This window comes from Salvelinus namaycush, unplaced genomic scaffold (genome assembly GCF_016432855.1).
Source record: "Salvelinus namaycush isolate Seneca unplaced genomic scaffold, SaNama_1.0 Scaffold22, whole genome shotgun sequence".
Classification (NCBI taxonomy): Eukaryota; Metazoa; Chordata; class Actinopteri; order Salmoniformes; family Salmonidae; genus Salvelinus; species Salvelinus namaycush.
This window is the reverse complement of record NW_024059008.1, coordinates 269,281-297,183: the sequence shown is the minus strand read 5'-3', so window position 1 is coordinate 297,183 and position 27,903 is coordinate 269,281. Positions and strand designations below refer to the sequence as shown.

The window sequence follows — 27,903 nt, the reverse complement described above, 5'->3', positions numbered from 1 at the left end:
TGGTGACCAGTCTAGGAACTCCTTTATCACCTCCAACAGGTCTGATTGGTGACCAGTCTAGAAGCACCTTCAGGACCATTTAAGGTGTGTGTGTGTTGCATATTGCTTTTTGTGTGTGTGTTGTGTTTTGTGTGTGTGTTTTGTGTGTGTGTTGCGTGTTGCATTTTGTGTGTGTGTTGCATATTGCTTTTTGTTGGTGTGTTGTGTTTTGTGTGTGTGTTTTGTGTGTGTGTTGGGTGTTGCATTTTGTGTGTATATTGCATATTGCTTTTTGTGTGTGTTTTGTGTGTGTGTTTTGTGTGTGTGTTGCATGTTGCATTTTGTGTGTATGTTGCATATTGCTTTTTGTGTGTGTTGTGTTTTGTGTGTGTGTTTTGTGTGTGTGTTGCGTGTTGCATTTTGTGTGTATGTTGCATATTGCTTTTTGTGTGTGTGTTGTGTTTTGTGTGTGTGTTTTGTGTGTGTGTTGCGTGTTGCATTTTGTGTGTGTGCTGCATATTGCTTTTTGTGTGTGTGTTGTGTTTTGTGTGTGTGTTTTGTGTGTGTGTTGCGTGTTGCATTTTGTGTGTATGTTGCATATTGCTTTTTGTGTGTGTGTTGTGTTTTGTGTGTGTGTTTTATGTGTGTGTTTTGTGTGTGTGTTTTGTGTGTGTGTTGCGTGTAGCATTTTGTGTGTGTGTTGCATATTGCTTTTTGTGTGTGTGTTTTGTGTGTGTGTTGCGTGTTGCATTTTGTGTGTATGTTGCATATTGCTTTTTGTGTGTGTGTTGTGTTTTGTGTGTGTGTTTTGTGTGTGTGTTTTGTGTGTGTGTTGCGTGTTGCATTTTGTGTGTGTGTTACATATTGCTTTTTGTGTGTGTTGTGTTTTTTGTGTGTGTGTTGCGTGTTGCATTTTGTGTGTGTGTTGCATATTGCTTTTTGTTTGTGTGTTGTGTTTTGTGTGTGTGTTTTGTGTGTGTGTTGCGTGTTGCATTTTGTGTGTATGTTGCATATTGCTTTTTGTGTGTGTGTTGTGTTTTGTGTGTGTGTTTTGTGTGTGTGTTGCGTGTTGCATTTTGTGTGTGTGTTGCATATTGCTTTTTGTGTGTGTGTTTTGTGTGTGTGTTTTGTGTTGCATTTTGTGTGTATGTTGCATGCTGTATATGTGCACATGTGTGTTGCTGATAATTTGCTTCCTGGCTGAGCGTCTGTTTATCAAGCGCCCCTCTCATTCATAAGTCCCTCCATCTTCTCCTCCTCTTCTCCTCGTGCATCCGTCACATGATACTGCCTCATCACAAGGCCATGAGAGGTCAGTAGCGTCCTATGATGTCATATCCTGTCCCAGTAGTTCAAAGTCAAAAAGCTTAATGTCCAACGAAGGGTTACACAAAGTAAATGTCCCAAATGGCACCCTATTCCCTACACAGTGCACTACTTTTGACCAGGACCCATAATTCGGCTGCCATTTGGGATGCAAACAGACAGCCTCAAACACAATCCGATCCCCACATCAGCCCTACGTCATTCTCATCCCTCTTCTGTCTTCAAGCTTCACTCCTCATATCCTTTCACAAAATATATTTTTTTAAATGAAAGGAGTTTTATTTCTGCAGCTCTTTGTCTTTAGTAGAGTATTTACTCCCCTGGTGTCTCTGGCCGTTTGATCACTTCTGGCCCCTCCAGCCCTGGTGGTGGGGAAGGGGTGACGTGGCTGGGTTTACCCGATTCAGGAGCCTCCTGGCTTGGGAGGGCTCAGACCAGGCCAGCCTCCCTACACATCAGGTAGAACTGACCTCTCTCTGAGATGAGGTTGGAGGGAGAGTCCATCTCTGTGATCAGACCTCGGTCCATCACTATCACCCTGCAGAGAGGGAGAGGGGGGGAGAGAGAGAAAGAGGTTGATGTAGAGGGAGAAGTAGAGGGAGAGAGAGGGAGGAAGGGAAAGAGAGTTAGAGAGAGGGAGAGAGGGAGAGAGGGAGGGAGAGGGAGAGAGAAGTAGAGAGAGATACCAGTCACTCTGATGTGTGTATGTGTGTGTGTATGTATGTATATATATATATATATACACTGAGTGTACAAAACATTATGAACACATGCTCTTTCCATGACAGGCTGTCCAGGTGAATCCAGGTGAAAGCTATGATCCCTCATTGATGTCACCTGTTAAATCCACTTCAATCAGTGTAGATGAAGGGGAGGAGACAGGTTAAAGAAGGAATTTTAAGCCTTGAGACAATTGAGACATGGATTGTGTATGTGTTGCCATTCAGAGGGTGAATGGGCAAGACAAAAGATTTAAGTGACTTTGAACAGGGTATGGTACTAGGTGCCAGGAGCACCGGTTTGTGTCAAGAACTGCAACGCTGCAGGGTTTTTCACGCTCAACAGTTTCTGTGTGTATCAAGAATGGTCCACCACCCAAAGGACATCCAGACAACTGGACACCACTGTGAGAAGTATTGGGCCAATATAGGCCAGCATCCATGTGGAACCCTTTCAACACCTTGTAGAGTCCATGTCCCGACCAATTGAGGCTGTTCTGATGGCAAAGGGGATTCAACTCAATATTAGAGAAGTGTTCCTAATGTTTTGTACAGTCAGTGTATAGAAGTGTATATTACCTGGTGTAGTCCATGATAGTATTGAGTCTGTGTAAATATTACCTGGTGTAGTCCATGATAGTATTGAGTCTGTGTATATATTACCTGGTGTAGTCCATGGTAGTATTGACTCTGTGTATATATTACCTGGTGTAGTCCATGATAGTATTGAGTCTGTGTATATATTACCTGGTGTAGTCCATGATAGTATTGAGCCTGTGTGTATATTACCTGGTGTAGTCTATGATAGTATTGAGTCTGTGTATATATTACCTGGTGTAGTCCATGATGGTACTGAGTCTGTGTATATATTACCTGGTGTAGTCCATGATAGTATTGAGAGTCTATATATTACCTGGTGTAGTCCATGATAGTATTGAGAGTCTATATATTACCTGGTGTAGTCCATGATAGTATTGAGTCTGTGTATATATTACCTGGTGTAGTCCATGATAGTATTGAGTCTGTGTGTATATTACCTGGTGTAGTCCATGATAGTATTGAGTCTGTGTATATATTACCTGGTGTAGTCCATGATGGTACTGAGTCTGTGTATATATTACCTGGTGTAGTCCATGATAGTATTGACTCTGTGTATATATTACCTGGTGTAGTCCATGATAGTATTGAGTCTGTGTATATATTACCTGGTGTAGTCCATGATAGTATTGAGTCTGTGTATATATTACCTGGTGTAGTCCATGGTAGTATTGACTCTGTGTATATATTACCTGGTGTAGTCCATGATAGTATTGAGTCTGTGTAAATATTACCTGGTGTAGTCCATGATAGTACTGAGTCTGTGTATATATTACCTGGTGTAGTCCATGATAGTATTGAGCCTGTGTGTATATTACCTGGTGTAGTCTATGATAGTATTGAGTCTGTGTATATTACCTGGTGTAGTCCATGATATTATTGAGTCTGTGTATATATTACCTGTTGTAGTCCATGATAGTATTGAGAGTCTATATATTACCTGGTGTAGTCCATGATAGTATTGAGAGTCTATATATTACCTGGTGTAGTCCATGATAGTATTGAGAGTCTATATATTACCTGGTGTAGTCCATGATAGTATTGAGAGTCTATATATTACCTGGTGTACTTCATGATAATATTGAGTTTGTGTGTATATTACCTGGTGTAGTCCATGATAGTACTGAGTCTGTGTATATATTACCTGGTGTAGTCCATGATAGTACTGAGTCTGTGTATATATTACCTGGTGTAGTCCATGATAGTATTGAGCCTATGTGTATATTACCTGGTGTAGTCCATGATAGTATTGAGTCTGTGTATATATTACCTGGTGTAGTCCATGATAGTATTGAGTCTGTGTATATATTACCTGGTGTAGTCCATGATAGTACTGAGTCTGTGTATATATTACCTGGTGTAGTCCATGATAGTACTGAGTCTGTGTATATATTACCTGGTGTAGTCCATGATAGTATTGAGTCTGTGTATATATTACCTGGTGTAGTCCATGATAGTATTGAGTCTGTGTATATTACCTGGTGTAGTCCATGATAGTACTGAGTCTGTGTGTATATGACCTGGTGTAGTCCATGATAGTATTTAGTCTGTGTATATATTACCTGGTGTAGTCCATGATAGTATTGAGTCTGTGTATATATTACCTGGTGTAGTCCATAGTATTGAGTCTGTGTGTATATTACCTGGTGTAGTCCATGATAGTATTGAGTCTGTGTGTATATTACCTGGTGTAGTCCATGATAGTACTGAGAGTCTATATATTACCTGGTGTAGTCCATGATAGTACTGAGTCTGTGTGTATATTACCTGGTGTAGTCCATGATAGTATTGAGTCTGTGTATATATTACCTGGTGTAGTCCATGATAGTATTGAGTCTGTGTGTATATTACCTGGTGTAGTCCATGATAGTATTGAGTCTGTGTGTATATTACCTGGTGTAGTCCATGATAGTACTGAGAGTCTATATATTACCTGGTGTAGTCCATGATAGTACTGAGTCTGTGTGTATATTACCTGGTGTAGTCCATGATAGTATTGAGTCTATGTATATATTACCTGGTGTAGTCCATGATGGTATTGAGTCTGTGTGCGATGGTCAGGACAGTGCAGTCATCAAACTGGGTTCTGATGGTGGACTGGATCAGGTTGTCTGTCTCCAGGTCCACAGCAGCCGTGGCCTCATCCAGAACCAGGATCTTCGTTTTCCTCAGGAGGGCTCGGGCCAGACACACCAGCTGGCGCTGACCCAGACTGGAGAGAGGAGAGATGTTAATGAGAGAGAGAGAGAGGTAAGAAACGAGAAGGAGAGAGGAGAGATGTTTATAAAAGAGGAGAGAGAGATTATGTTAATGAGAGAGATAGGGAGAGAGAGAGAGGGAGAGGTGGAAGGAGGTACAAAAAGAGGGAAGAGAGGAGAGGTAAGAAATGAGAAGGAGAGAGGAGAGAGAGGAGAGAAGGAAAGAAGCGAGGGAAGAGAGAGAGAGGAGAAAGTTAAGACGAGAAGGAGAGAGGGATGAGAGAGAGAGGACCAGATGACATCACAAGGAGGAATCAGGGGGGGGGTGAGGAGAAAGAGAGTAACAGATATAGGAAAGTTAAATAGAGGGATACAGAGGTTTGTGTACCTGAGGTTCTCTCCTCCCTCTGAACACTCGTGGTTGAGTTTGTCCGGCAGGCCCGACACAAAGCTCTTGAGATGGGAGAGCTCCAGGGCTCTCCACACCTCCTCATCAGAGTAGCCATCGAAGGGGTCCAGATTCATCCTCAGAGACCCAGAGAACAGCACTGGGTCCTGGAGGGGGGAGGGAGAGAGAGAGGGGGGAGGGAGGAAGGGAGAGAGAGAGAGAGAACATTGCCATGGATACCATAATTACCTCCATGTTAGAGGACATCTCAGAGGCTTGCAGTAAGTGTTTTTACCTGTGGTGTGTGTGTGTGCTTATTATATGTCTGTGTGTGTTACCTGTGGTATGATGGTGATCCTGGAGCGTAGCTCGTGCAGTCCGATCTGAGCGATGTTTATCCCGTCTACATAGATCTCTCCCTTCGCTGCTTCCAGAATCCGGAATATTCCCAATGCCAGGGACGACTTCCCTGCTCCAGTCCTGCCCACTATCCCAACCTGGAGAGAGGAGGGAGAGGGGGAGGGAGAGGGAGAGGGGGGAGGGAGAGAGAGAAGGAGAGAGTGTGAGGGAGGGGAGGAGAGAGTGGGAGGGAGGGGAGGGGAGGAGAGAGAGTTTAGAAAGAATGAAACCTAACATTATCTCACTATAACACCATAAAACTGAGGATGCTTCCCAAAGGACCTGGTCAAAAGTAGTGCACTATTTAGGGAATAGGGTGCTCTGGTAAACCAGTATCTCTAACCCCTACCTTATCTCTCTCCTGTCCAGTCCTATACCCGCCATTATCTCCCTATAAACCAGTATCTCTAACCCCTACCTTATCTCTCTCCTGTCCAGTCCTATACCCTCCATTATCTCCCTATAAACCAATATCTCTAACCCCTACCTTATCTCTCTCCTGTCCAGTCCTATACCCTCCATTATCTCCCTATAACACAGTATCTCTAACCCCTACCTTATCTCTCTCCTGTCCAGTCCTATATCCTCCATTATCACCCTATAACACAGTATGTCTACCCCCGACCTTCTCTTTCTCCTGAATGCTGAGGGAAATTCCTTTCAGGGCCCAGTCCAGTCCTTTACGGTACTGCAGTCCGTATTCCTCCAGTTCTATGGTACCGTGGGTGGGCCAGGCCAGGGGGAGCATGCTGCCTTCTATGGTCCATGGAGCCTGGGCAGGAGAGGAGGGAGAGGAGGGGGACAGGTGATGGCATCCATAGAATTACATATTAGAACACATTCATTTAATGGGATCTCTGTGACGGCATCTATAGAATTACATATTAAAACACATTAATTTAATGGGATCTCTGTGATGGCATCTATAGAATTACATATTAAAACACATGAATTTAATGGGATCTCTGTGATGGCATCTATAGAATTACATATTAAAACACATTCATTTAATGGGATCTCTGTGATGGCATCTATAGAATTACATATTAGAACACATTAATTGAATGGGATATCTGTGATGGCATCTATAGAATTACATATTAGAACACATTAATTTAATGGGATCTCTGTGATGGCATCTATAGAATTACATATTAAAACACATTTATTTAATGGGATCTCTGTGATGGCATCTATAGAATTACATATTAGAACACTGGATCTCTGTGATGGCATCTATAGAATTACATATTAGAACACTGGATCTCTGTGATGGCATCTATAGAATTACATATTAAAAAGCATTTATTTAATGGGATCTCTGTGATGGCATCTATAGAATTACATATTAGAACACATTCATTTAATGGGATCTCTGTGATGGCATCTATAGAATTACATATTAAAACACATTTATTTAATGGGATCTCTGTGATGGCATCTATAGAATTACATATTAGAACACTGGATCTCTGTGATGGGATCTATAGAATTACATTTTAAACACTGGATCTCTGTGATGGCATCTATAGAATTACATATTAAACACTGGATCTCTGTGATGGGATCTATAGAATTACATTTTAAACACTGGATCTCTGTGATGGCATCTATAGAATTACATATTAAACACTGGATCTCTGTGATGGCATCTATAGAATTACATTTTAGAACACTGGATCTCTGTGATGGCATCTATAGAATTACATATTAAAACACTGGATCTCTGTGATGGCATCCATAGAATTACATATTAGAACACTGGATCTCTGTGATGTCATCTATAGAATTACATATTAAAACACTGGATCTCTGTGATGTCATCTATAGAATTACATATTAAAACACTGGATCTCTGTGATGTCATCTATAGAATTACATATTAAAACACTGGATCTCTGTGATGTCATCTCCCATCAAGACCTCAGCAACAAGTGTTGGACCGCTACACAAGGTGCTGTTATTAATTTAAAGACATTTATTACATCAGAAACACAGACAGTTAATGAGAGAGCAGAACAGTGAGAATGTGGCTAGAAATAAACACACATTTTCATTCATTAAAACTTTTTTTAAACTACGACTATGTCACGACTTCCGCCGATGTCGGCTTCTCTCCTTGTTTGGGTGGCGTTCGGCGGTCGACGTCACCAGCTTTCTAGCCATCGCCGCTTCATTTTTCATTGTTCCATTTGTTTTGTCTTGTTCCCTGCACACCTGGTTTACATTCCCTAATCACACTGCATGTATTTATTCCTCTGTTCCCCCCCCATGTCTTTGTGTGAAATTGTTTTGTTACGTGTTTAGTTATGCGCCAGGCTGGTTTTCCCCCGGGTATCGTATTCTGACCCGTTGTATGTATTTGTCATACATTTGTATATTTGTGAGTGTTTTCGCGCTTATTTGCTTTTAGCTGTGGCTGGAATTTTGGACGCAGTTGCATCTGTCTTTTGTGCTTCTGCCAAATAAAGTGTGCCTGATCACAACTGACTGATCTTCTGCACCTGACTTCGTACCACTAGCGCACAAGCTTGACAGACTATCATATTGAGATAAATAATCTTTCATTCTTTAAAAGATCACATTTTCAAGTGGCAGCTGACCAGTAAAGTACACTGCTCAAAAAAATAAAGGGAACACTAAAATAACACATCCACAGATCTGAATGAATGAACTATTCTTATTAAATACTTTTTTCTTTACATAGTTGAATGTGCTGACAACAAAATCACACAAAAATGATCAATGTAAATCAAATTTATCAACCCATGGAGGTCTGGATTTGGAGACACTCAAAATTAAAGTGGAAAACCACACTACAGGCTGATCCAACTTTGATGTAATGTCCTTAAAACAAGTCAAAATGAGGCTCAGTAGTGTGTGTGTGGCCTCCACGTGCCTGTATGACCTCCCTACAACGCCTGGGCATGCTCCTGATGAGGTGGCGGATGGTCTCCTGAGGGATCTCCTCACAGACCTGGACTAAAGCATCCGCCAACTCCTGGACAGTCTGTGGTGCAACGTGGCGCTGGTGGATGGAGCGAGACATGATGTCCCAGATGTGCTCAATTGGATTCAGGTTTGGGGAACGGGCGGGCCAGTCCATAGCATCAATGCCTTCCTCTTGCAGGAACTGCTGACACACTCCAGCCACATGAGGTCTAGCATTGTCTTGCATTAGGAGGAACCCAGGGCCAACCGCACCAGCATATGGTCTCACAAGGGGTCTGAGGATCTCATCTCGGTACCTAATGGCAGTCAGGCTACCTCTGGCGAGCACATGGAGGGCTGTGCGGCCCCCCAAAGAAATGCCACCCCACACCATGACTGACCCACCGCCAAACCGGTCATGCTGGAGGATGTTGCAGGCAGCAGAACGTTCTCCACGGCATCTCCAGACTCTGTCACGTCTGTCACATGTGCTCAGTGTGAACCTGCTTTCATCTGTGAGGAGCACAGGGCGCCAGTGGCGAATTTGCCAATCTTGGTGTTCTCTGGCAAATGCCAAACGTCCTGCACGGTGTTGGGCTGTAAGCACAACCCCCACCTGTGGACGTCGGGCCCTCATACCACCCTCATGGAGTCTGTTTCTGACCGTTTGAGCAGACACATGCACATTTGTGGCCTGCTGGAGGTCATTTTGCAGGGCTCTGGCAGTGCTCCACCTGCTCCTCCTTGCACAAAGGCGGAGGTAGTGGTCCTGCTGCTGGGTTGTTGCCCTCCTACGGCCTCCTCCACGTCTCCTGATGTACTGGCCTGTCTCCTGGTAGCGCCTCCATGCTCTGGACACTACGCTGACAGACACAGCAAACCTTCTTGCCACAGCTGGCATTGATGTGCCATCCTGGATGAGCTGCACTACCTGAGCCACTTGTGTGGGTTGTAGACTCCGTCTCATGCTACCACTAGAGTGAAAGCACCGCCAGCATTCAAAAGTGACCAAAACATCAGCCAGGAAGCATAGGAACTGAGAAGTGGTCTGTGGTCACCACCTGCAGAACCACTCCTTTATTGTGGGTGTCTTGCTAATTGCCTATAATTTCCACCTTTTGTCTATTCCATTTGCACAATAGCATGTGAAATTTATTGTCAATCAGTGTTGCTTCCTAAGTGGACAGTTTGATTTCACAGAAGTGTGATTGACTTGGAGTTACATTGTGTTGTTTAAGTGTTCCCTTAATTTTTTTGAGCAGTGTAGATCCTCTCTTTGAGGGGTAGTATAGTATAGTTTACACCTGACCAGTAAAGTAGATCCTCTCTTTGAGGGGTAGGATAGTATAGTTTACACCTGACCAGTAGACTAGATCCTCTCTATGAGGGGTAGGATAGTATAGTTTACACCTGACCAGTAAAGTAGATCCTCTCTTTGAGCGGTAGGATAGTATAGTTTACACCTGACCAGTAAACTAGATCCTCTCTTTGAGGGGTAGGATAATATAGTTTACACCTGACCAGTAAAGTAGATCCTCTCTTTGAGCGGTAGGATAGTATAGTTTACACCTGACCAGTAAAGTAGATCCTCTCTTTGAGGGGTAGTATAGTATAGTTTACACCTGACCAGTAAAGTAGATCTTCTCTTTGAGGGGTAGTATAGTATAGTTTACACCTGACCAGTAAAGTAGATCCTCTCTTTGAGGGGTAGTATAGTATAGTTTACACCTGACCAGTAAAGTAGATCCTCTCTTTGAGGGGTAGTATAGTATAGTTTACACCTGACCAGTAAAGTAGATCCTCTCTTTGAGGGGTAGGATAGTATAGTTTACACCTGACCAGTAAAGTAGATCCTCTCTTTGAGGGGTAGGATAGTATAGTTTACACCTGACCAGTAAAGTAGATCCTCTCTTTGAGCGGTAGGATAGTATAGTTTACACCTGACCAGTAAAGTAGATACATATTAGAATAGCAGGATAATATAGTTTTACAGCCACTCACCTCCTTTGGTGTGTCGGCGTACTCCTTAACTCTCTCCACAGACACAATGTTGTTCTCTACATCAGTCCAGGACCTCACGATCCAGCTCAGAATACCTGTCACCTACACATTACATCACAGGTTGTCACAAGTTACTGGTGTGTGTGTGTGTGTGTGTGTGTGTGTGTGTGTGTGTGTGTGTGTGTGTGTGTGTGTGTGTGTGTGTGTGTGTGTGTGTGTGTGTGTGTGTGTGTGTGTGTGTGTGTGTGTGTGTGTGTGTGTGTGTGCGTGAGTGTGTGTGTGTGTACCTGTAGTGAGTGTGACACAGCCAGTCCTACTATACCAGGGCTCAGTGTGTCTCTGCCCATCACAGCCAAGGTGGCTGCTGCCAGCACCAACAGATTCCCCAGGAACTCTAGGTTCACCGCCAGCCACCTGCAGACAGCGCAGGACAGAGGTCAGGGGTTAAGATGACACAGGGTTCATAGCTCAGGTGCCTTATGTATCAAACATATCAGAGTAATATCTAGGATCCGCTTTTTCCGTTTGGATCACAATGAACAAGATTCCATGGACAGGAAGGGAACTGATCCTACACTCATATAAAATAGGATTCTAAAAGGGTTATTAGTTTGTCCCCATAGGGGAACGCCTTTGGGTTCCAGGTAGAACTCCTTTGGGTTCCAGGTCGAACTCCTTTGGGTTCCAGGTCGAACTCCTTTGGGTTCCAGGTCGAACTCCTTTGGGTTCCAGGTCGAACTCCTTTGGGTTCCAGGTCGAACTCCTTTGGGTTCCAGGTAGAACTCGTTTGGGTTCAAGGTAGAACCATCTGTAAAAAGCAACTTTAAAGGGCTCTTCAGAGGGTTCTCCTATGGGGACAGCCAAAGAACCGTTGAAGGTTCGAGATTAGCCCTCCTACTCTGAGATGCTTAGTACATACCACACCAGATTACAGTGAATACTGCAGTTAGTTAGATTATACATACCACACCAGATTACAGTGAATACTGCAGTTATTTAGATTATACATACCACACCAGATTACAGTACTGCAGGTAGTTAGATAATACATACCACATCAGATTACAGTGACTACTGCAGTTAGATAATACATACCACACCAGATTACAGTGACTACTGCCGTTAGTTAGATAATACATACCACACCAGATTACAGTACAGCAGTTAGTTAGATAATACATACCACACCAGACTACAGTACTGCAGTTAGTTAGATAATACATACCACACCAGATTACAGTGACTACTGAAGTCAGTTAGATAATACATACCACACCAGATTACAGTGACTACTGCAGATAGTTAGATAATACATACCACACCAGATTACAGTGACTACTGCAGATAGTTAGATAATACATACCACTCCAGATTACAGTACACCTACCTGGTGGCTACGAAGCGTGGGAAGTACGCTGTCTGGTTGTGGTCAATGCGTACGTTAGCCTGCAGGATGAAGCGTTCCTGCTCTGAGAAGGCCCTGATCACACTGGCCCCCTGGACCGTCTCATTGAAGTGGGTGTAGATGGGAGAACGACTGACTGCCTCTAGCCGACGGAGCTGGCACGATGTAGCCACGTAAAACCTCTACAGGAAAGATGGGGGGGGGGAGAATATGGAGAAAACTAATTCATCTTAATCTGACAGACAGACAGACATTCAGAGGGACAGCCAGGCAGGCAGGCATTCAGAGGGGCAGGCAGGCAGGCAGACAGACATTTAGAGGGACAGACAGGCAGGCAGACATACAGACATTCAGAGGGACAGACAGGCAGGCAGGCAGACAGAGGGGCAGGCAGGCAGGCAGACAGACAGACATTTAGAGGGACAGACAGGCAGACATACAGACATTCAGAGGGAGAGACAGGCAGGCAGGCATTCAGAGGGACAGACAGGCAGGCAGGCAGACAGACGTTTCGAGGGACAGACAGGCAGGCATACAGACATTCAGAGGGACAGACAGGCAGGCAGGCATACAGACATTCAGAGGGACAGACAGGCAGGCAGCCAGGCATACAAACATTCAGAGGGACAGACAGGCAGGCAGCCAGGCATACAGACATTCAGAGGGACAGACAGGTAGGCAGCCAGGCATACAGACATTCAGAGGGACAGACAGGCAGATAGACATTCAGAGGGACAGACAGGCAGGCAGGCAGGCATTCAGACAGACAGACAGACATTCAAAGGGCCAGACAGGCAGGCAGACAGGCAGGCAGACAGACATTCAGACGGACAGGCAGACAGGAAGGCAGGCAGACAGACATTCAGACGGACAGGCAGACAGACAGACATTCAAAGGGACAGACAGGCAGACAGATAGGCAGGCAGACAGACATTCAGATGGACAGGCAGACAGGAAGGCAGGCAGACAGACATTCAGATAGACAGGCAGGCAGACATTCAGAGGGACAGGCAGACAGACAGACAGTGTATTTTACATATTGAACCTGTAAAGTGGAGCTGGGTTCTAATAATGTGTATTTGAGTGTCTGGTATTTAAAATATTTTTTTTGTCTGTTTGAGATTTTTCAAATCCACAGTCCAACGGAAATATTTGAGTATTTGAATGGTTATTGGTAAAAACCAAATAGTCTACCAAATTGTGCTTGAGAATATTTTCAAATACTATTCAAATACCTGGGTTAAATGCATGGGAGTTTATTTTAGTCAGTGTATTTGAGTGTTTTCAAATAATATCCAAGTGTATTTACAAATACGTTCAAATATTAAACAACTTGTCTTTTCAAATCTTTTCAAATGAAGGATATATGAATACTTCATACGTATGTGGAAGTAATTGTGATATTTTACAAAGTATTTGAAGCCAGGTCTACTGTAATCCTACCTGTATGAATGAAATAGCATTTGTTCCCAGCTCTACTGTAATCCTACCTGTATGAATGAAATAGTATTTGACCCCAGCTCTACTGTAATCCTACCTGTGTGAATGAAGTAGTATTTGTTCCCAGCTCTACTGTAATCCTACCTGTATGAATGAAATAGTATTTGAACACAACTCTACTGTAATCTTACCTGTATGAATGAAGTAGTATTGAACCCAGCTCTACTGTAATCCTACCTGTATGAATGAAGTAGTATTTGAACCCAGCTCTACTGTAATCCTACCTGTACGAATGAAATAGTATTTGAACCCAGCTCTACTGTAATCCTACCTGTATGAATGAAATAGTATTGAACCCAGCTCTACTGTAATCCTACCTGTATGAATGCGTAGAGCAGTGTGAGCGGCAGCAGAATCACCCCAGCAAAGGGCATGGCCACCAGAACGATGATGCAGACCTCTAGCAGTTTGAACAGGTATCCCAGCATCATCTTCAGACCATCAGGGATCATACAGTCAATGGCATCCACCTAGAATAATTATTACAATACATGGTATTTAGCATACGAGTTATATATACTTTGACGACTATCACTACTATTACTACTACTACTACTACTACTACTACTACTATTACTACTACTACTATTACAACTACTACAACTACTACTACTACTAATATTACAACTACTACTACAACAACTACTACTATTACAACTACTATTATTTATACTACTACCATTACAACTACTATTACAACTACTACTATTACAATTACTATTATTTATACTACTACCATTAAAACTACTATTACAACTACTACTATTACAATTACAACAACTACTACTACTACTACTACAATTACAACAACAACTACTAATATTACAACCACTATTAGTACTACTACTACTACTACTATTACAACTACTACTACTACTACTACTACTATTACTACTACTACTATTAGAACTACTATTACACCTACTACTATTACTACTACTACTATTACAACTATACTATTACAACTACTACTACTACTACTACTACTATTACAACTAATACTACTACTACTACAATTACAACAACAACTACTACTATTACAACTACTACTACTACTATTACAACAACAACTACTACTATTACAACTACTACTACTACTACTACTATTACAACTACTACTACAATTACAACTACTACTATTACAACAACTACTACTACTACAATTACAACAACTACTACTACAATTACAACTACTACTATTACAACAACTACTACTACTACAATTACAACAACTACTACTACTATTACAACTACTATTACTACTACTACTACTACTATTACAACGACTACTACAATTACAACTATTACTATTACAACAACTACTATTACAACAACTACTATTACAACTACTACTATTACTACTATTACAACTACTACTACAATTACAACAACTACTATTACAACAACTACTATTACAACTACTACTATTACAACAACTACTACTACTACAATTACAACAACAACTACTACTATTACAACTACTACTACTACTACTACTATTACAACTACTACTACAATTACAACTACTACTATTACAACAACTACTACTACTACAATTACAACAACTACTACTACTATTACAACTACTACTACAATTACAACTACTACTATTGCAACTACTGTTACAACTACTACTACTATTACAACTACTACTACAACTATTACAACTACTACTATTACTATTACAACTACTACTACAACTATTACAACTACTACTATTACTATTACAACTACTACTACTACTATTACAACTACTACTACTACTACAATTACAACAACAACTACTACTATTACAACTACTACTATTACAACTATTACAACTACTACTACAACTATTACAACTACTACTATTACTATTACAACTACTACTACTACTATTACAACTACTACTACTACTACAATTACAACAACAACTACTACTATTACAACTACTATTACAACTACTACTATTACAACAACTATTACAACTACTATTACAACTACTACTACTATTACAACTACAACTATTAATATTACAACAACTACTACTACAATTACTACTACTACTATTACAACTACTACTACTACTACAATTACAACTACTACTACTACTACTATTACAACTACTACTACTACTACTACAATTACTACTACTACTATTACAACTACTACTATTACAACAACTATTACAACTACTACTACTATTACAACTACAACTATTAATATTACAACAACTACTACTACAATTACTACTACTACTATTACAACTACTACTACTATTACAACTACAACTATTAATATTACAACAACTACTACTACAATTACAACTACTACTATTACAACTACTACTACTATTACAACTACAACTATTACAACAACTATTACAACTACTATTACAACTACTACTACTATTACAACTACTACAATTACAACAACTACAACTACTACTACTACTTTTACAACTACTACTAAAATTACAACAACAACTACAATTACAACTACTACCACTTTTACAACTATTCCTACTATTACGACTACTACTATTACTACTACTACTACTAATATTACTACTACTACCATTACAACTACTATTACAACTACTACTATTACAACTACTACTACTACTACTACTGCTGCTTCTACTACTACTACTACTGCTTCTACTACTACTACTACTACTACTGCTACTACTACTACTACTACTACTACTATTACAAATACTGCTACTATTACAACTGCTACTATTACGACTACTAGTGTATTGGTGACCCCAGCTGGATTCGAATCAACCTCTCTTGGAAAAGCTGTTGAGGTGGTTCCCTGAGGATGTGTCTTTGAAAAAGGCCATGGGGAAACTAAACACACACACACACACACACACACACACACACACACACACACACACACACACACACACACACACACACACACACACACACACACACACACACACACACACACACACACACACACACACACACACACACACAGAACCCACCTCCTTGGAGAAGCGGTTCAGCAGGTTTCCTGAGGGTGTGACCTCGAAGAAGGCCATGGGGGAATGCAGGACGTTGTTGAGGAGGTCCAGGTGGAGGTGGCGAGAAGCGATTATCCCCCCCAGAGAGATGGCCACTGTGGTGCCAAAGATAGACACACCTAGATGGGGTGAGAGAGGGAGAGGTTAGAGTAATGAAGGAAGGGGGGGAGAGATAGGGAGAGGGGTTAGAGAAATGAAGGAATGGGGGAGAGATAGGGAGAGGGGTTAGAGAAATGAAGGAATGGGGGGAGATATAGGGAGAGGGGTTAGAGAAATGAAGGAATGGGGGAGAGTTAGGGAGAGAGGTTAGAGAAATTAAGGAATGGGGAGAGATAGGGAGAGGGGTTAGAGAAATTAAGGAATGTGGGAGAGATAGGGAGAGGGGTTAGAGAAATTAAGGAATGGGGGGAGAGAGAGGGAGAGGGGTTAGAGAAATGAAGGAACGGGGAGAGAGAGGGAGAGGGGTTAGAGAAATAAAGGAATGTGGGAGAGAGAGGGAGAGGGGTTAGAGAAATGAAGGAATGGGGGGAGAGAGAGGGAGAAGGGTTAGAGAAATGAAGGAATGTGGGAGAGAGAGGGAGAGGGGTTAGAGAAATGAAGGAATGGGGGGAGAGAGATGGAGAGGGGTTAGAGAAATGAAGGAATGTGGGAGAGATAGGGAGAGGGGTTAGAGAAATGAAGGAATGGGGGGAGAGAGAGGGAGAGGGGTTAGAGAAATGAAGGAATGGGGAGAGAGAGGGAGAGGGGTTAGAGAAATGAAGGAATGGGGGAGAGAGAGGGAGAGGGGTTAGAGAAATGAAGGAATGTGGGAGAGAGAGGGAGAGGGGTTAGAGAAATGAAGGAATGGGGGAGAGATAGGGAGAGGGGTTAGAGAAATGAAGGAATGTGGGAGAGATAGGGAGAGGGGTTAGCGAAATGAAGGAATGTGGGAGAGAGAGGGAGAGGGGTTAGAGAAATGAAGGAATGTGGGAGAGAGAGGGAGAGGGGTTAGAGAAATGAAGGAATGGGGGGAGAGAGAGGGAGAAGGGTTAGAGAAATGAAGGAATGTGGGAGAGAGAGGGAGAGGGGTTAGAGAAATGAAGGAATGGGGGGAGAGAGATGGAGAGGGGTTAGAGAAATGAAGGAATGTGGGAGAGATAGGGAGAGGGGTTAGAGAAATGAAGGAATGGGGGGAGAGAGAGGGAGAGGGGTTAGAGAAATGAAGGAATGGGGAGAGAGAGGGAGAGGGGTTAGAGAAATGAAGGAATGGGGGAGAGAGAGGGAGAGGGGTTAGAGAAATGAAGGAATGTGGGAGAGAGAGGGAGAGGGGTTAGAGAAATGAAGGAATGGGGGAGAGATAGGGAGAGGGGTTAGAGAAATGAAGGAATGTGGGAGAGATAGTGAGAGGGGTTAGCGAAATGAAGGAATGTGGGAGAGAGAGGGAGAGGGGTTAGAGAAATGAAGGAATGTGGGAGAGATAGGGAGAGGGGTTAGAGAAATGAAGGAATGTGAGAGAGAGGTGAGAGAAATGAAGGAGTGGTGGGAGAGAGGGGGTCCACACCTGTCCAACCACACCTATCTAACCTTACCTGTCCAACCACACCTATCTAACCTTACCTGTCCAACCACACCTGTCCAACCACACCTGTCCAACCACACCTGTCCAACCACCCCTGTCCAACCACACCTATCTAACCTTACCTGTCCAACCACACCTATCTAACCTTACCTGTCCAACCACACCTATCTAACCTTACCTGTCCATCCACACCTGTCCAACCACACCTATCTAACCTTACCTGTCCAACCACACCTGTCCAACCACACCTATCTAACCTTACCTGTCCAACCACTCCTGTCCAACCACACCTATTTAACCTTACCTGTCCAACCACACCTGTCCAACCACACCTATCTAACCTTACCTGTCCAACCACACCTGTCCAACCACACCTGTCTAACTACACCTGTCCAACCACACCTGTCTAACCACACCTGTCCAACCACACCTATCTAACCTTACCTGTCCAAACACACATGTCTAACCACACCTGTCCAACCACACCTATCTAACCTTACCTGTCCAAACACACATGTCTAACCACACCTGTCTAACCACACCTATCTAACCTTACCTGTCCAACCACACCTGTCTAACCACACCTATCCAACCACACCTGTCCAACCACACCTGTCTAACCCTGCAGCTCAGGTACAGGTCTTTAGTGACATCATCATAACCCTCCTTGCCCCGCCCCTAACCCACCTTGAGCGAACCCCAGGGCTCCGAACACGCCCAGTTTCAGGTCTGTGTCGATCTGGGTGCCGTTGATGATTGGATCGTCGGACCAGACGCTAAGCCAATAGTTGTAGGCGAGGGAGGCGGCCTGCTGGAATGCATACAGGAAGACTATGGGGATGATCAGAGCCAGACCAATGGTCCTGAAGTACTCCACATACATCTCTAGTTTCACCTAGAGGGAGAGAGAGAGAGAGAGAGAGAGAGGGAGAGAGGGGGAGAGGGGGAGAGGGGGAGAGAGAGGGAGGGAAGGGGGGGAGAGAGGGACAGAGGGGGAGAGAGGGAGAGAGGGGGAGAGGGAGAGAGGGGGGGGGGGAGGGGGAGAGGGAGGGAGAGGAGGGAGGGAGAGAGAGGGAGAGAGAGGGGAGAGGGAGAGAGGGGGAGAGAGGGAGAGAGGGGGAGAGGGAGAGAGGGAGAGGAACACAGTAATTACTTCAGTACTCACCTTTCCTATGTTAGCCTTCAGTACTCACCTTTCCTATGTTAGCCTACTGCACTGCTCACCTTGTCTGTAGTCTGTCAGTACTGTACTGCTCACATTGTCTGTAGTCTGTCAGTACTGTACTGCTCACCTTGTCTGTAGTCTGTCAGTACTGCACTGCTCACCTTGTCTGTAGTCTGTCAGTACTGTACTGCTCACCTTGTCTGTAGTCTGTCAGTACTGCACTGCTCACCTTGTCTGTAGTCTGTCAGTACTGCACTGCTCACCTTGTCTGTAGTCTGTCAGTACTGCACTGCTCACCTTGTCTGTAGTCTGTCAGTACTGCACTGCTCACCTTGTCTGTAGTCTGTCAGTACTGTACTGCTCACCTTGTCTGTAGTCTGTCAGTACTGTACTGCTCACATTGTCTGTGGCCTGTCAGTGGTTGTGTGTCAGTACCACCCTACTCACCTTGTCTGTCAGTAGGTATGTGTCAGTACTGTACTACTCACCTTTCCTGTGTTGGCCTTGTCAGCCTCTGTCAGTTTCCCCAGGACTTCCTGTTCCTGGTCCTCTGTGTCTGAGATGGCCTCCATGGTCTGAACACTGGCACTACTCATCATGTCTCCACTGAGAGAAAGAGAAGAGAGAAGATAGAAAATAGAGAGAGAGAGAGAGAGAGAGAGAGAGAGAGAGAGAGAGAGAGAGAGAGAGAGAGAGAGAGAGAGAGAGAGAGAGAGAGAGAGAGAGAGAGAGAGAGAGAGACTTGATAAGACCTGTCCCCCCCAGGGGGTCAGTGTTTATTAAGCTGTCTGGCTCATGAACCTGGTACTGCCAACCCCAAACACCACAGCTGTTGAACCCTCCTGTTGGGGACTCTCAGTGTGTTTGTTGAAGGTCAGGAGTCATACCTAATGAGCTGCTCCTGAGACAGATCTATGGAGAAGTCTGTCATACTCAGACGAGATACCGACTTCCTGGTTCCTGTAAACAACAACAACAACAACATGATGTCAGCACAGTTTAGACATGGGTCCTTCCTGCCTGTCAGATCACGGTTCAGTTTGGTAGTAATATCACGACAGAGTTCGGGCTAGGTAATGAAATGAGGAGCTCAGTTTGGTAGTAATATCATGACAGAGTTCGGGCTAGGTAATGAAATGAGGAGCTCAGTTTGGTAGTAATATCATGACAGAGTTCGGGCTAGGTAATGAAATGAGGAGCTCAGTTTGGTAGTAATATCATGACAGAGTTCGGGTAATGAAATGAGGAGCTCTACTACACACCAGCTTCAAGGTTATTTTTTTTACATATGTAGGATCTTAATTTGATCACTCTTTTGTTGCTGAGAATTTTTCTGCACCGCAGAACATGCAGATGAGCTTCATGATATAAATAAATTCACTGAAAAACTGCACCAACACACGGTTATGTTAACAGTATTGCACTTTTCATGCAGCCTCATTTTGGCCTGCTAATAGCCTAACCACCAATCAATAAACATTATAGACTAAACGTTCAAATCCTTTTGCTGCAGGATTATTTTGCGGCGACAATAATGGCCAAATTAAGATCCAACATATGTAGTTTGTTTTGAATAAACTTCTACTAAACACCTCTCTAGCCAATCGAAACACTGCTTGATCACCAGGTGGTTGTAGCCTGTTGAGAGTGTTCCATCTCTCTCCTCACCTCTGTGTGAGCGCTCCTTGCGCTCGTTCCCGGCGAAGAGTCTGATGAACTCAGCGAAGGCCCCGTCACGTGCCATCAGTTCCAGGTAGGAGCCCCTCTCAGTGATCTCTCCCTCCACCATCACCAGGATCAGGTCTGCCTGGGGCAGGAAGCTCAGACCATGGGTCACCAGGACACGAGTCTGAAGGTTTAGAAAGAACACATGGTAGTCTGAAGGTTTAGAGAGAACACATGGTAGTCTGAAGGTTTAGAGAGAACACATGGTAGTCTGAAGGTTTAGAGAGAACACATGGTAGTCTGAAGGTTTAGAGAGAACACATGGTAGTCTGAAGGTTTAGAGAGAACACATGGTAGTCTGAAGGTTTAGAGAGAACACATGGTAGTCTGAAGCTTTAGAGAGAACACATGGTAGTCTGAAGGTTTAGAGAGAACACATGGTAGTCTGAAGGTTTAGAGAACACATGGTAGTCTGAAGGTTTAGAGAGAACACATGGTAGTCTGAAGGTTTAGAGAGAACACATGGTAGTCTGAAGGTTTAGAGAGAACACATGGTAGTCTGAAGGTTTAGAGAACACATGGCGGTCTGAAGGTTTAGAGAGAACACATGGCAGTCTGAAGGTTTAGAGAACACATGGTAGTCTGAAGGTTTAGAGAGAACACATGGTAGTCTGAAGGTTTAGAGAGAACACATGGTAGTCTGAAGGTTTAGAGAGAACACATGGTGGTCTGAAGGTTTAGAGAGAACACATGGTAGTCTGAAGGTTTAGAGAACACATGGTAGTCTGAAGGTTTAGAGAACACATGGTAGTCTGAAGGTTTAGAGAACACATGGTGGTCTGAAGGTTTAGAGAGAACACATGGTAGTCTGAAGGTTTAGAGAGAACACATTGCAGTCTGAAGGTTTAGAGAGAACACATGGTAGTCTGAAGGTTTAGAGAGAACACATGGTAGTCTGAAGGTTTAGAGAGAACACATGGTAGTCTGAAGGTTTAGAGAGAACAAATGGTAGTCTGAAGGTTTAGAGAGAACACATGGTAGTCTGAAGGTTTAGAGAGAACACATGGTGGTCTGAAGGTTTAGAGAGAACACATGGTAGTCTGAAGGTTTAGAGAACACATGGTGGTCTGAAGGTTTAGATAGAACACATGGTAGTCTGAAGGTTTAGAGAGAACACATGGTAGTCTGAAGGTTTAGAGAACACATGGTGGTCTGAAGGTTTAGATAGAACACATGGTAGTCTGAAGGTTTAGAGAGAACACATGGTGGTCTGAAGGTTTAGATAGAACACATGGTAGTCTGAAGGTTTAGAGAGAACACATGGTAGTCTGAAGGTTTAGAGAACACATGGTGGTCTGAAGGTTTAGATAGAACACATGGTAGTCTGAAGGTTTAGAGAGAACACATTGCAGTCTGAAGGTTTAGAGAGAACACATGGTGGTCTGAAGGTTTAGAGAACACATGGTAGTCTGAAGGTTTAGAGAGAACACATGGTAGTCTGAAGGTTTAGAGAACATATGGTAGTCTGAAGGTTTAGAGAAAACACACATGGTAGTCAGAAGGTTTAGAGAGAACACATGGTAGTCTGAAGGTTTAGAGAGAAGACATGGTAGTTTGACTGCATAAATCATAAACAGACTTAGAGCGGGATTCAATACCAGCGTGCTTTGTCTGCGATGCACTTTTAAAGGCACTGTTCACAATGAGACCACATTCACAGTAAATGATGCACACGTGTTCAGCAGACAATGAACACACAGACACTGAACACACAGATACTGAACCCAAAGACACTGAACACACAGACTCTGAACACACAGACTCTGAACACGCACACACTGAACACGCACACACTGAACACGCAGACACTGAACACGCAGACTCTGAACACGCAGACTCTGAACACGCAGACACTGAACATGCAGACGCTGAACACGCAGACTCTGAACACACAGACACTGAACACACAGACACTGAACACTGGACACTGAACACACAGACACTGAACACATAGACACTGAACACTGGACTCTGAACACTGGACACTGAACACACAGACACTGAACACACAACTGTTAGATCATATCGATCCATTTCAGTTGCTGGAGGAGACTGACAGGAACTTGCTTGTAGTTTGTGTCTTTATGGAACATTTACACACATGAATGTTGTACACACACTGGTGTCTGTTAAATAATGACCTGGTCTTTGAGCAGTCCTTGAGGACCAAACACCCTCTCAAAGATGTGTTGACCCACGTGGGCGTCGACGGCAGACAGAGGGTCGTCTAGGAGATAGACGTCAGCCTTCCTGTACACGGCCCTGGCCAGACTGACTCTCTGCTTCTGACCACCTGATAGATTCAGACCCTGGGATGGGGGAGGAGGAGGAACGGCAGTGAGAGGAGGAGAAGGAGTGTGAGGGGGAGGGAGAGAGAGGGGAGGGAGGGAGAGAGGGGGGAGGAGTGTGAGGGGGAGGGAGAGAGAGGGGAGGGAGGGAGGGAGAGAGGGGGAGAAGGGGGCGGAGGAGAAGGAGTGTGGGGGAGGGAGAGAGAGGGGAGGGAGGGGAGGGAGGGAGAGAGGGGGGGAGAGAAGGGGGAGGAGGATAAGGAGTGTGAGGGGAAGGGAGAGATATGAGGGGGAGGGAGGGGGGGAGGAGGGGAAGGAGTGTGAGGGGGAGGGAGAGAGGGGAGGGAGGGAGGGAGAGAGAGAGGGGGGAGAAGGAGGTAGAGTATGGGAGGAGGGAGAGGGAGAGAGAGAAGGGAGACAGAGAGAGAACATATCAGTCAGTGGCCAGACTGACTCTCTGCTTCTGACCCCCTGATTGGTTCAGACTCTGGGGAGAGAAAGGACAACCTTAATGTATTGATTAGTTTCTCTACCTGCAGGATGAAACCTTCCTGAGGTAAAGTACACTATACTCATACAAGACAATGAACGAATGAACGGATGTATACATGAATGAACTAATGAATGAATAAATCAACTAATCAATCAATCAACTGATCAACCAATCAAACAAACAGGGATCACACAGTAAAGAACAGGGGTGTTGCTATACCCTCTCCCTGATCTAACCCTAACCCCCAGCAGACCCCCTCCTGTCCTCACCTTCTCCCTGATCTAACCCTAACCCCCAGCAGACCCCCTCCTGTCCTCACCTTCTCCCTGATCTAACCCTAACCCCCAGCAGACCCCCTCCTGTCCTCACCTTCTCCCTGATCTAACCCTAACCCCCAGCAGACCCCCTCCTGTCCTCACCTTCTCCCTGATCTAACCCTAACCCCCAGCAGACCCCCTCCTGTCCTCACCTTCTCCCTGATCTAACCCTAACCCCCAGCAGACCCCCTCCTGTCCTCACCTTCTCCCTGATCTAACCCTAACCCCCAGCAGACCCCCTCCTGTCCTCACCTTCTCCCCGACCTAACCCTAACCCCCCCCAGACCCCCTCCTGTCCTCACCTTCTCCCTGATCTAACCCTAACCCTAACCCCCACCAGACCCCTCCTGTCCTCACCTTCTCCCTGATCTAACCCTATCCCCTACCAGACCCCCTCCTGTCCTCACCTTCTCCCTGATCTAACCCTAACCCCCACTAGACCCCCTCCTGTCCTCACCTTCTCCCTGATCTAACCCTAACCCCCACTAGACCCCCTCCTGTCCTCACCTTATACCTGATCTAACCCTAACCCCCACTAGACCCCCTCCTGTCCTCACCTTCTCCCTGATCTAACCCTAACCCCCAGCAGACCCCCTCCTGTCCTCACCTTCTCCCTGATCTAACCCTAACCCCCAGCAGACCCCCTCCTGTCCTCACCTTCTCCCTGATCTAACCCTAACCCCCAGCAGACCCCCTCCTGTCCTCACCTTCTCCCTGATCTAACCCTAACCCCCAGCAGACCCCCTCCTGTCCTCACCTTCTCCCTGATCTAACCCTAACCCCCAGCAGACCCCCTCCTGTCCTCACCTTCTCCCTGATCTAACCCTAACCCCCAGCAGACCCCCTCCTGTCCTCACCTTCTCCCCGATCTCAGTGCCGTCTCCAGCAGGCAGGATCTCCAGGTCTGGCAGCAGGGCGCAGGCCTCCACAACTCTGTGGTACCAGCTCTCCTTCCTCTCCTGACCAAACACTATGTTGTCTTTCAGGGTGGCATTCTGGATCCACGCCTGCTGAGGTACATAGGCCACAGAGCCCTGGAGAGAGAGAGAGAGGGGGAAGAGAGGGGAGAGAGAGGAGAGAGAGAGAGAGGAGAGAGAGAGAGAGACAGACAGAGAGAGAGAGACACAGAGAGAGAGAGACACACACACACAGAGAGAGAGACAGAGAGAGAGACAGAGAGAGAGGGGGGGTAGGAGGGAGAGAGAGAGAGAGGTAGAGAGGTAGAGAGGTAGAGAGAAAGACAGGGACACCAGGTAGGTGATATTAATTATCAGGTAGAACAGAAAACCAGCAGTACTCTGAGCCTCCAGGAATCGAGTTTGACACACCTTTGCACTAAGGTATTGTAGCAGTACCTACCTTGATTGAGACGTGACCACTCCTCTTCTCTGTCTCCCCAAGCATGGCTGATAGCAGGGAGGACTTCCCACCTCCTACATGTCCCACCACAGCTACCAGAGACCCCTTCTTCACCCTCACGTTGATCCTCATCAGGCAGGGAGGACCTTCCTTAGACCAGCCAAACGTACCGCTGTCTATCACCACCCCATCACCATCTGGGAGGGAGAGGGGGAGGGAGAGGCAGGGAGAGGAGGGAGGGGAGGGGAGGGAGAGGGAGGGAGAGGGAGGGAGAGGAGAGGGAGAGTAAGATGTGGAGAGAGAGCGAGAAGAGGGTAGAGAAAGAGAGATATGTAGTAAAAAAATAAAAAAATAAACATATCACAGCTTTGAGAAACCCATTTCCTTTTCTGTTTATCTTTGTGTGTGGTGTGAGCGTGCGTGCGTGCGTGCGTGCGTGAGTGCGTGCGTGCGTGCGTGCGTGCGTGCGTGCGTGCGTGCGTGCGTGCGTGCGTGCGTGAGTGAGTGAGTGAGTGAGTGAGTGAGTGAGTGAGTGAGTGAGTGAGTGCGTGTGTGTGTTCTCACCAGGGCTGTATGGTTCTCTATCTACGTCGTCAGGCTTCAGCTCATCCTGGCACAGGAACTTTCCCAGGCGCCTCAGGGAGACAATGGCCTGCACACACAAATACTTGAATGAAAGACATTTCAAATGATTTTCAATCATCCGTTAATGATAAACCTTGCCAGGGCTACATTGTTTTGTTTGGTCCCTTAGTGATGACATCACCATGGCGTGACCCCTGACTGACCTGCATGGTGGTGCTCATAGCGAAGGGCAGCTGGCTGAGGGGTGTCTTCAAAATGTTGATGAGAGCCATGGAAACGAACACCTTCTGGGCGTCGAGGATGTTCTTATCGTCGATGAGGACGTATACGCCGAACATGGCGAACGCTATCTGTAGGAGCACAGGACATGGTTATGACAGCCTTATGAAGGGTTATGTAGCCTTATGTAGTCGTCTCTTATGTAGTCTCAGGTCAGGAAACAGGTTCGGAGTTAAGTGGAGATGGAGAATTGATAAATTATTGATAGTGACATATGTAATGTTTATGACAGGCTTACGAAGGCTCTACGACAGGTCGTAACTCACCAGGAAGGATGAAGAGTTGAAGGAGGCGATGGAGATGGAGTAGAGGACCTGGGATCTCTTCAGGGCATTGAGTTCTTTCTCCCGGTAACCCAGAACCCTCTCCAGGAAGGCCTGTTCCCAGGCGTAGAACTTCAGGATCTTAATCCCACTCAGGATCTCATTCATCAGCTTGATCCTGCTGTCTGTGTACCGCATCTGGACCTCCTGGAAACACAGAGTAGGGAATTAGTACGGAATATGGAATTCAGAACACTGAATATGGAATTCAGAACACTGAATATGGAATTCAGAACACTGATTATGGAATTCAGAATACTGAATATGGAATTCAGAACACTGAATATGGAATTCAGAACACTGATTATGGAATTCAGAACACTGAATATGGAATTCAGAACACATAATATGGAATTCAGAACACTGAATATGGAATTCAGAACACTGAATATGGAATTCAGAACACTGAATATGGAATTCAGAACACTGAATATGGAATTCAGAATACTGAATATGGAATTCAGAATACTGAATATGGAATTTTTACCCCCAAGCCATAAGACTCCTAAACAGGTAATCAAATGGCTACCCGGACTATCTGCATTGTGTCCCACCCACCACCCGCCAACCCCTCTTTTACGCTACTGCTACTCTCTGTTCATCATATATGCATAGTCACTTTTACCATATCTACATGTACATACTACCTCAATCAGCCCCGACTAACCGGTGTCTGTATGTAGCCTCACTACTTTTATAGCCTCGCTACTGTATATAGCCTGTCTTTTTACTGTCGTTTAATTTCTTTACTTACCTATTGTTCACCTAATACCTTTTTAGAGAAAGGTTAGATAAATCAGGTCAATTACATCTGTACAGTTTAACGCAATAGATGATTTTATAATGCCACATGGAACACAAGTAAGTATGCCTGGCAGGAAGACCGGTGACGTAGACTGCGGACGTAAAGGTAATGGCGGACTGAACGAAGTTATGTAGAGCACCTCAAGATAAAACATAATATTCGAAATATCTGCTAAATTAGACTAAAATATTAGCACTAAATAATCTGGTGGGTGATAACCTTCAATCTGGATAATAACACAAAACAAATCCTAAGACTAGAGACATTTATCGACAAATATTACGAAAACAAGCAACACCCAAACATGACGGAGAATAAGACAGGGGAACCGAATCAAAAACGAAAACGTGACTCCTCAACCGACAAGGATGATCTAATATTCTCAACACCAGCAATGGTAAAGGTCGAAACCGATCTGTTAAAATCAATAAATGACAAACTGGGTATACTTGAATTAGTTAGTAAAGATATAAAAGAGTTGAAGGCAAGCCTAGAGATGAGTGATGAAAAAGCTGCGACATTGGAGAAGGAAACACACGCGCTAAAA

General features: G+C 44.5%; 2 protein-coding genes across 2 annotated transcripts in view; one reads left to right on the top strand and one right to left on the bottom strand.

Moving 5' to 3' along the window:
• The window catches only part of LOC120038419 (NACHT, LRR and PYD domains-containing protein 12-like), a 127,657-nt gene that overhangs the window by 37,484 nt on the left and 62,270 nt on the right, over positions 1 to 27,903 (top strand). The gene's annotated exons all lie outside the window — the stretch shown is intronic.
• Positions 1,735 to 27,903, bottom strand: part of LOC120038410 (multidrug resistance-associated protein 1-like) — an 85,635-nt gene continuing 59,466 nt past the window's right edge. The window contains exons 11-30 of the mRNA XM_038984175.1: positions 26,495 to 26,698; positions 26,153 to 26,299; positions 25,929 to 26,016; positions 25,365 to 25,561; positions 24,863 to 25,039; positions 23,049 to 23,216; positions 20,851 to 21,031; positions 20,070 to 20,142; positions 19,671 to 19,788; positions 18,705 to 18,912; positions 16,421 to 16,578; positions 13,761 to 13,913; positions 11,926 to 12,125; positions 10,826 to 10,952; positions 10,539 to 10,640; positions 6,232 to 6,378; positions 5,546 to 5,704; positions 5,208 to 5,374; positions 4,639 to 4,833; positions 1,735 to 1,843 (exon numbers count right to left, since the gene is read on the bottom strand). Coding sequence (XP_038840103.1) covers positions 1,735 to 1,843; positions 4,639 to 4,833; positions 5,208 to 5,374; positions 5,546 to 5,704; positions 6,232 to 6,378; positions 10,539 to 10,640; positions 10,826 to 10,952; positions 11,926 to 12,125; positions 13,761 to 13,913; positions 16,421 to 16,578; positions 18,705 to 18,912; positions 19,671 to 19,788; positions 20,070 to 20,142; positions 20,851 to 21,031; positions 23,049 to 23,216; positions 24,863 to 25,039; positions 25,365 to 25,561; positions 25,929 to 26,016; positions 26,153 to 26,299; positions 26,495 to 26,698 — 3,078 coding nt within the window. The remainder of the gene's footprint in view (positions 1,844 to 4,638; positions 4,834 to 5,207; positions 5,375 to 5,545; positions 5,705 to 6,231; positions 6,379 to 10,538; positions 10,641 to 10,825; positions 10,953 to 11,925; positions 12,126 to 13,760; positions 13,914 to 16,420; positions 16,579 to 18,704; positions 18,913 to 19,670; positions 19,789 to 20,069; positions 20,143 to 20,850; positions 21,032 to 23,048; positions 23,217 to 24,862; positions 25,040 to 25,364; positions 25,562 to 25,928; positions 26,017 to 26,152; positions 26,300 to 26,494; positions 26,699 to 27,903) is intronic.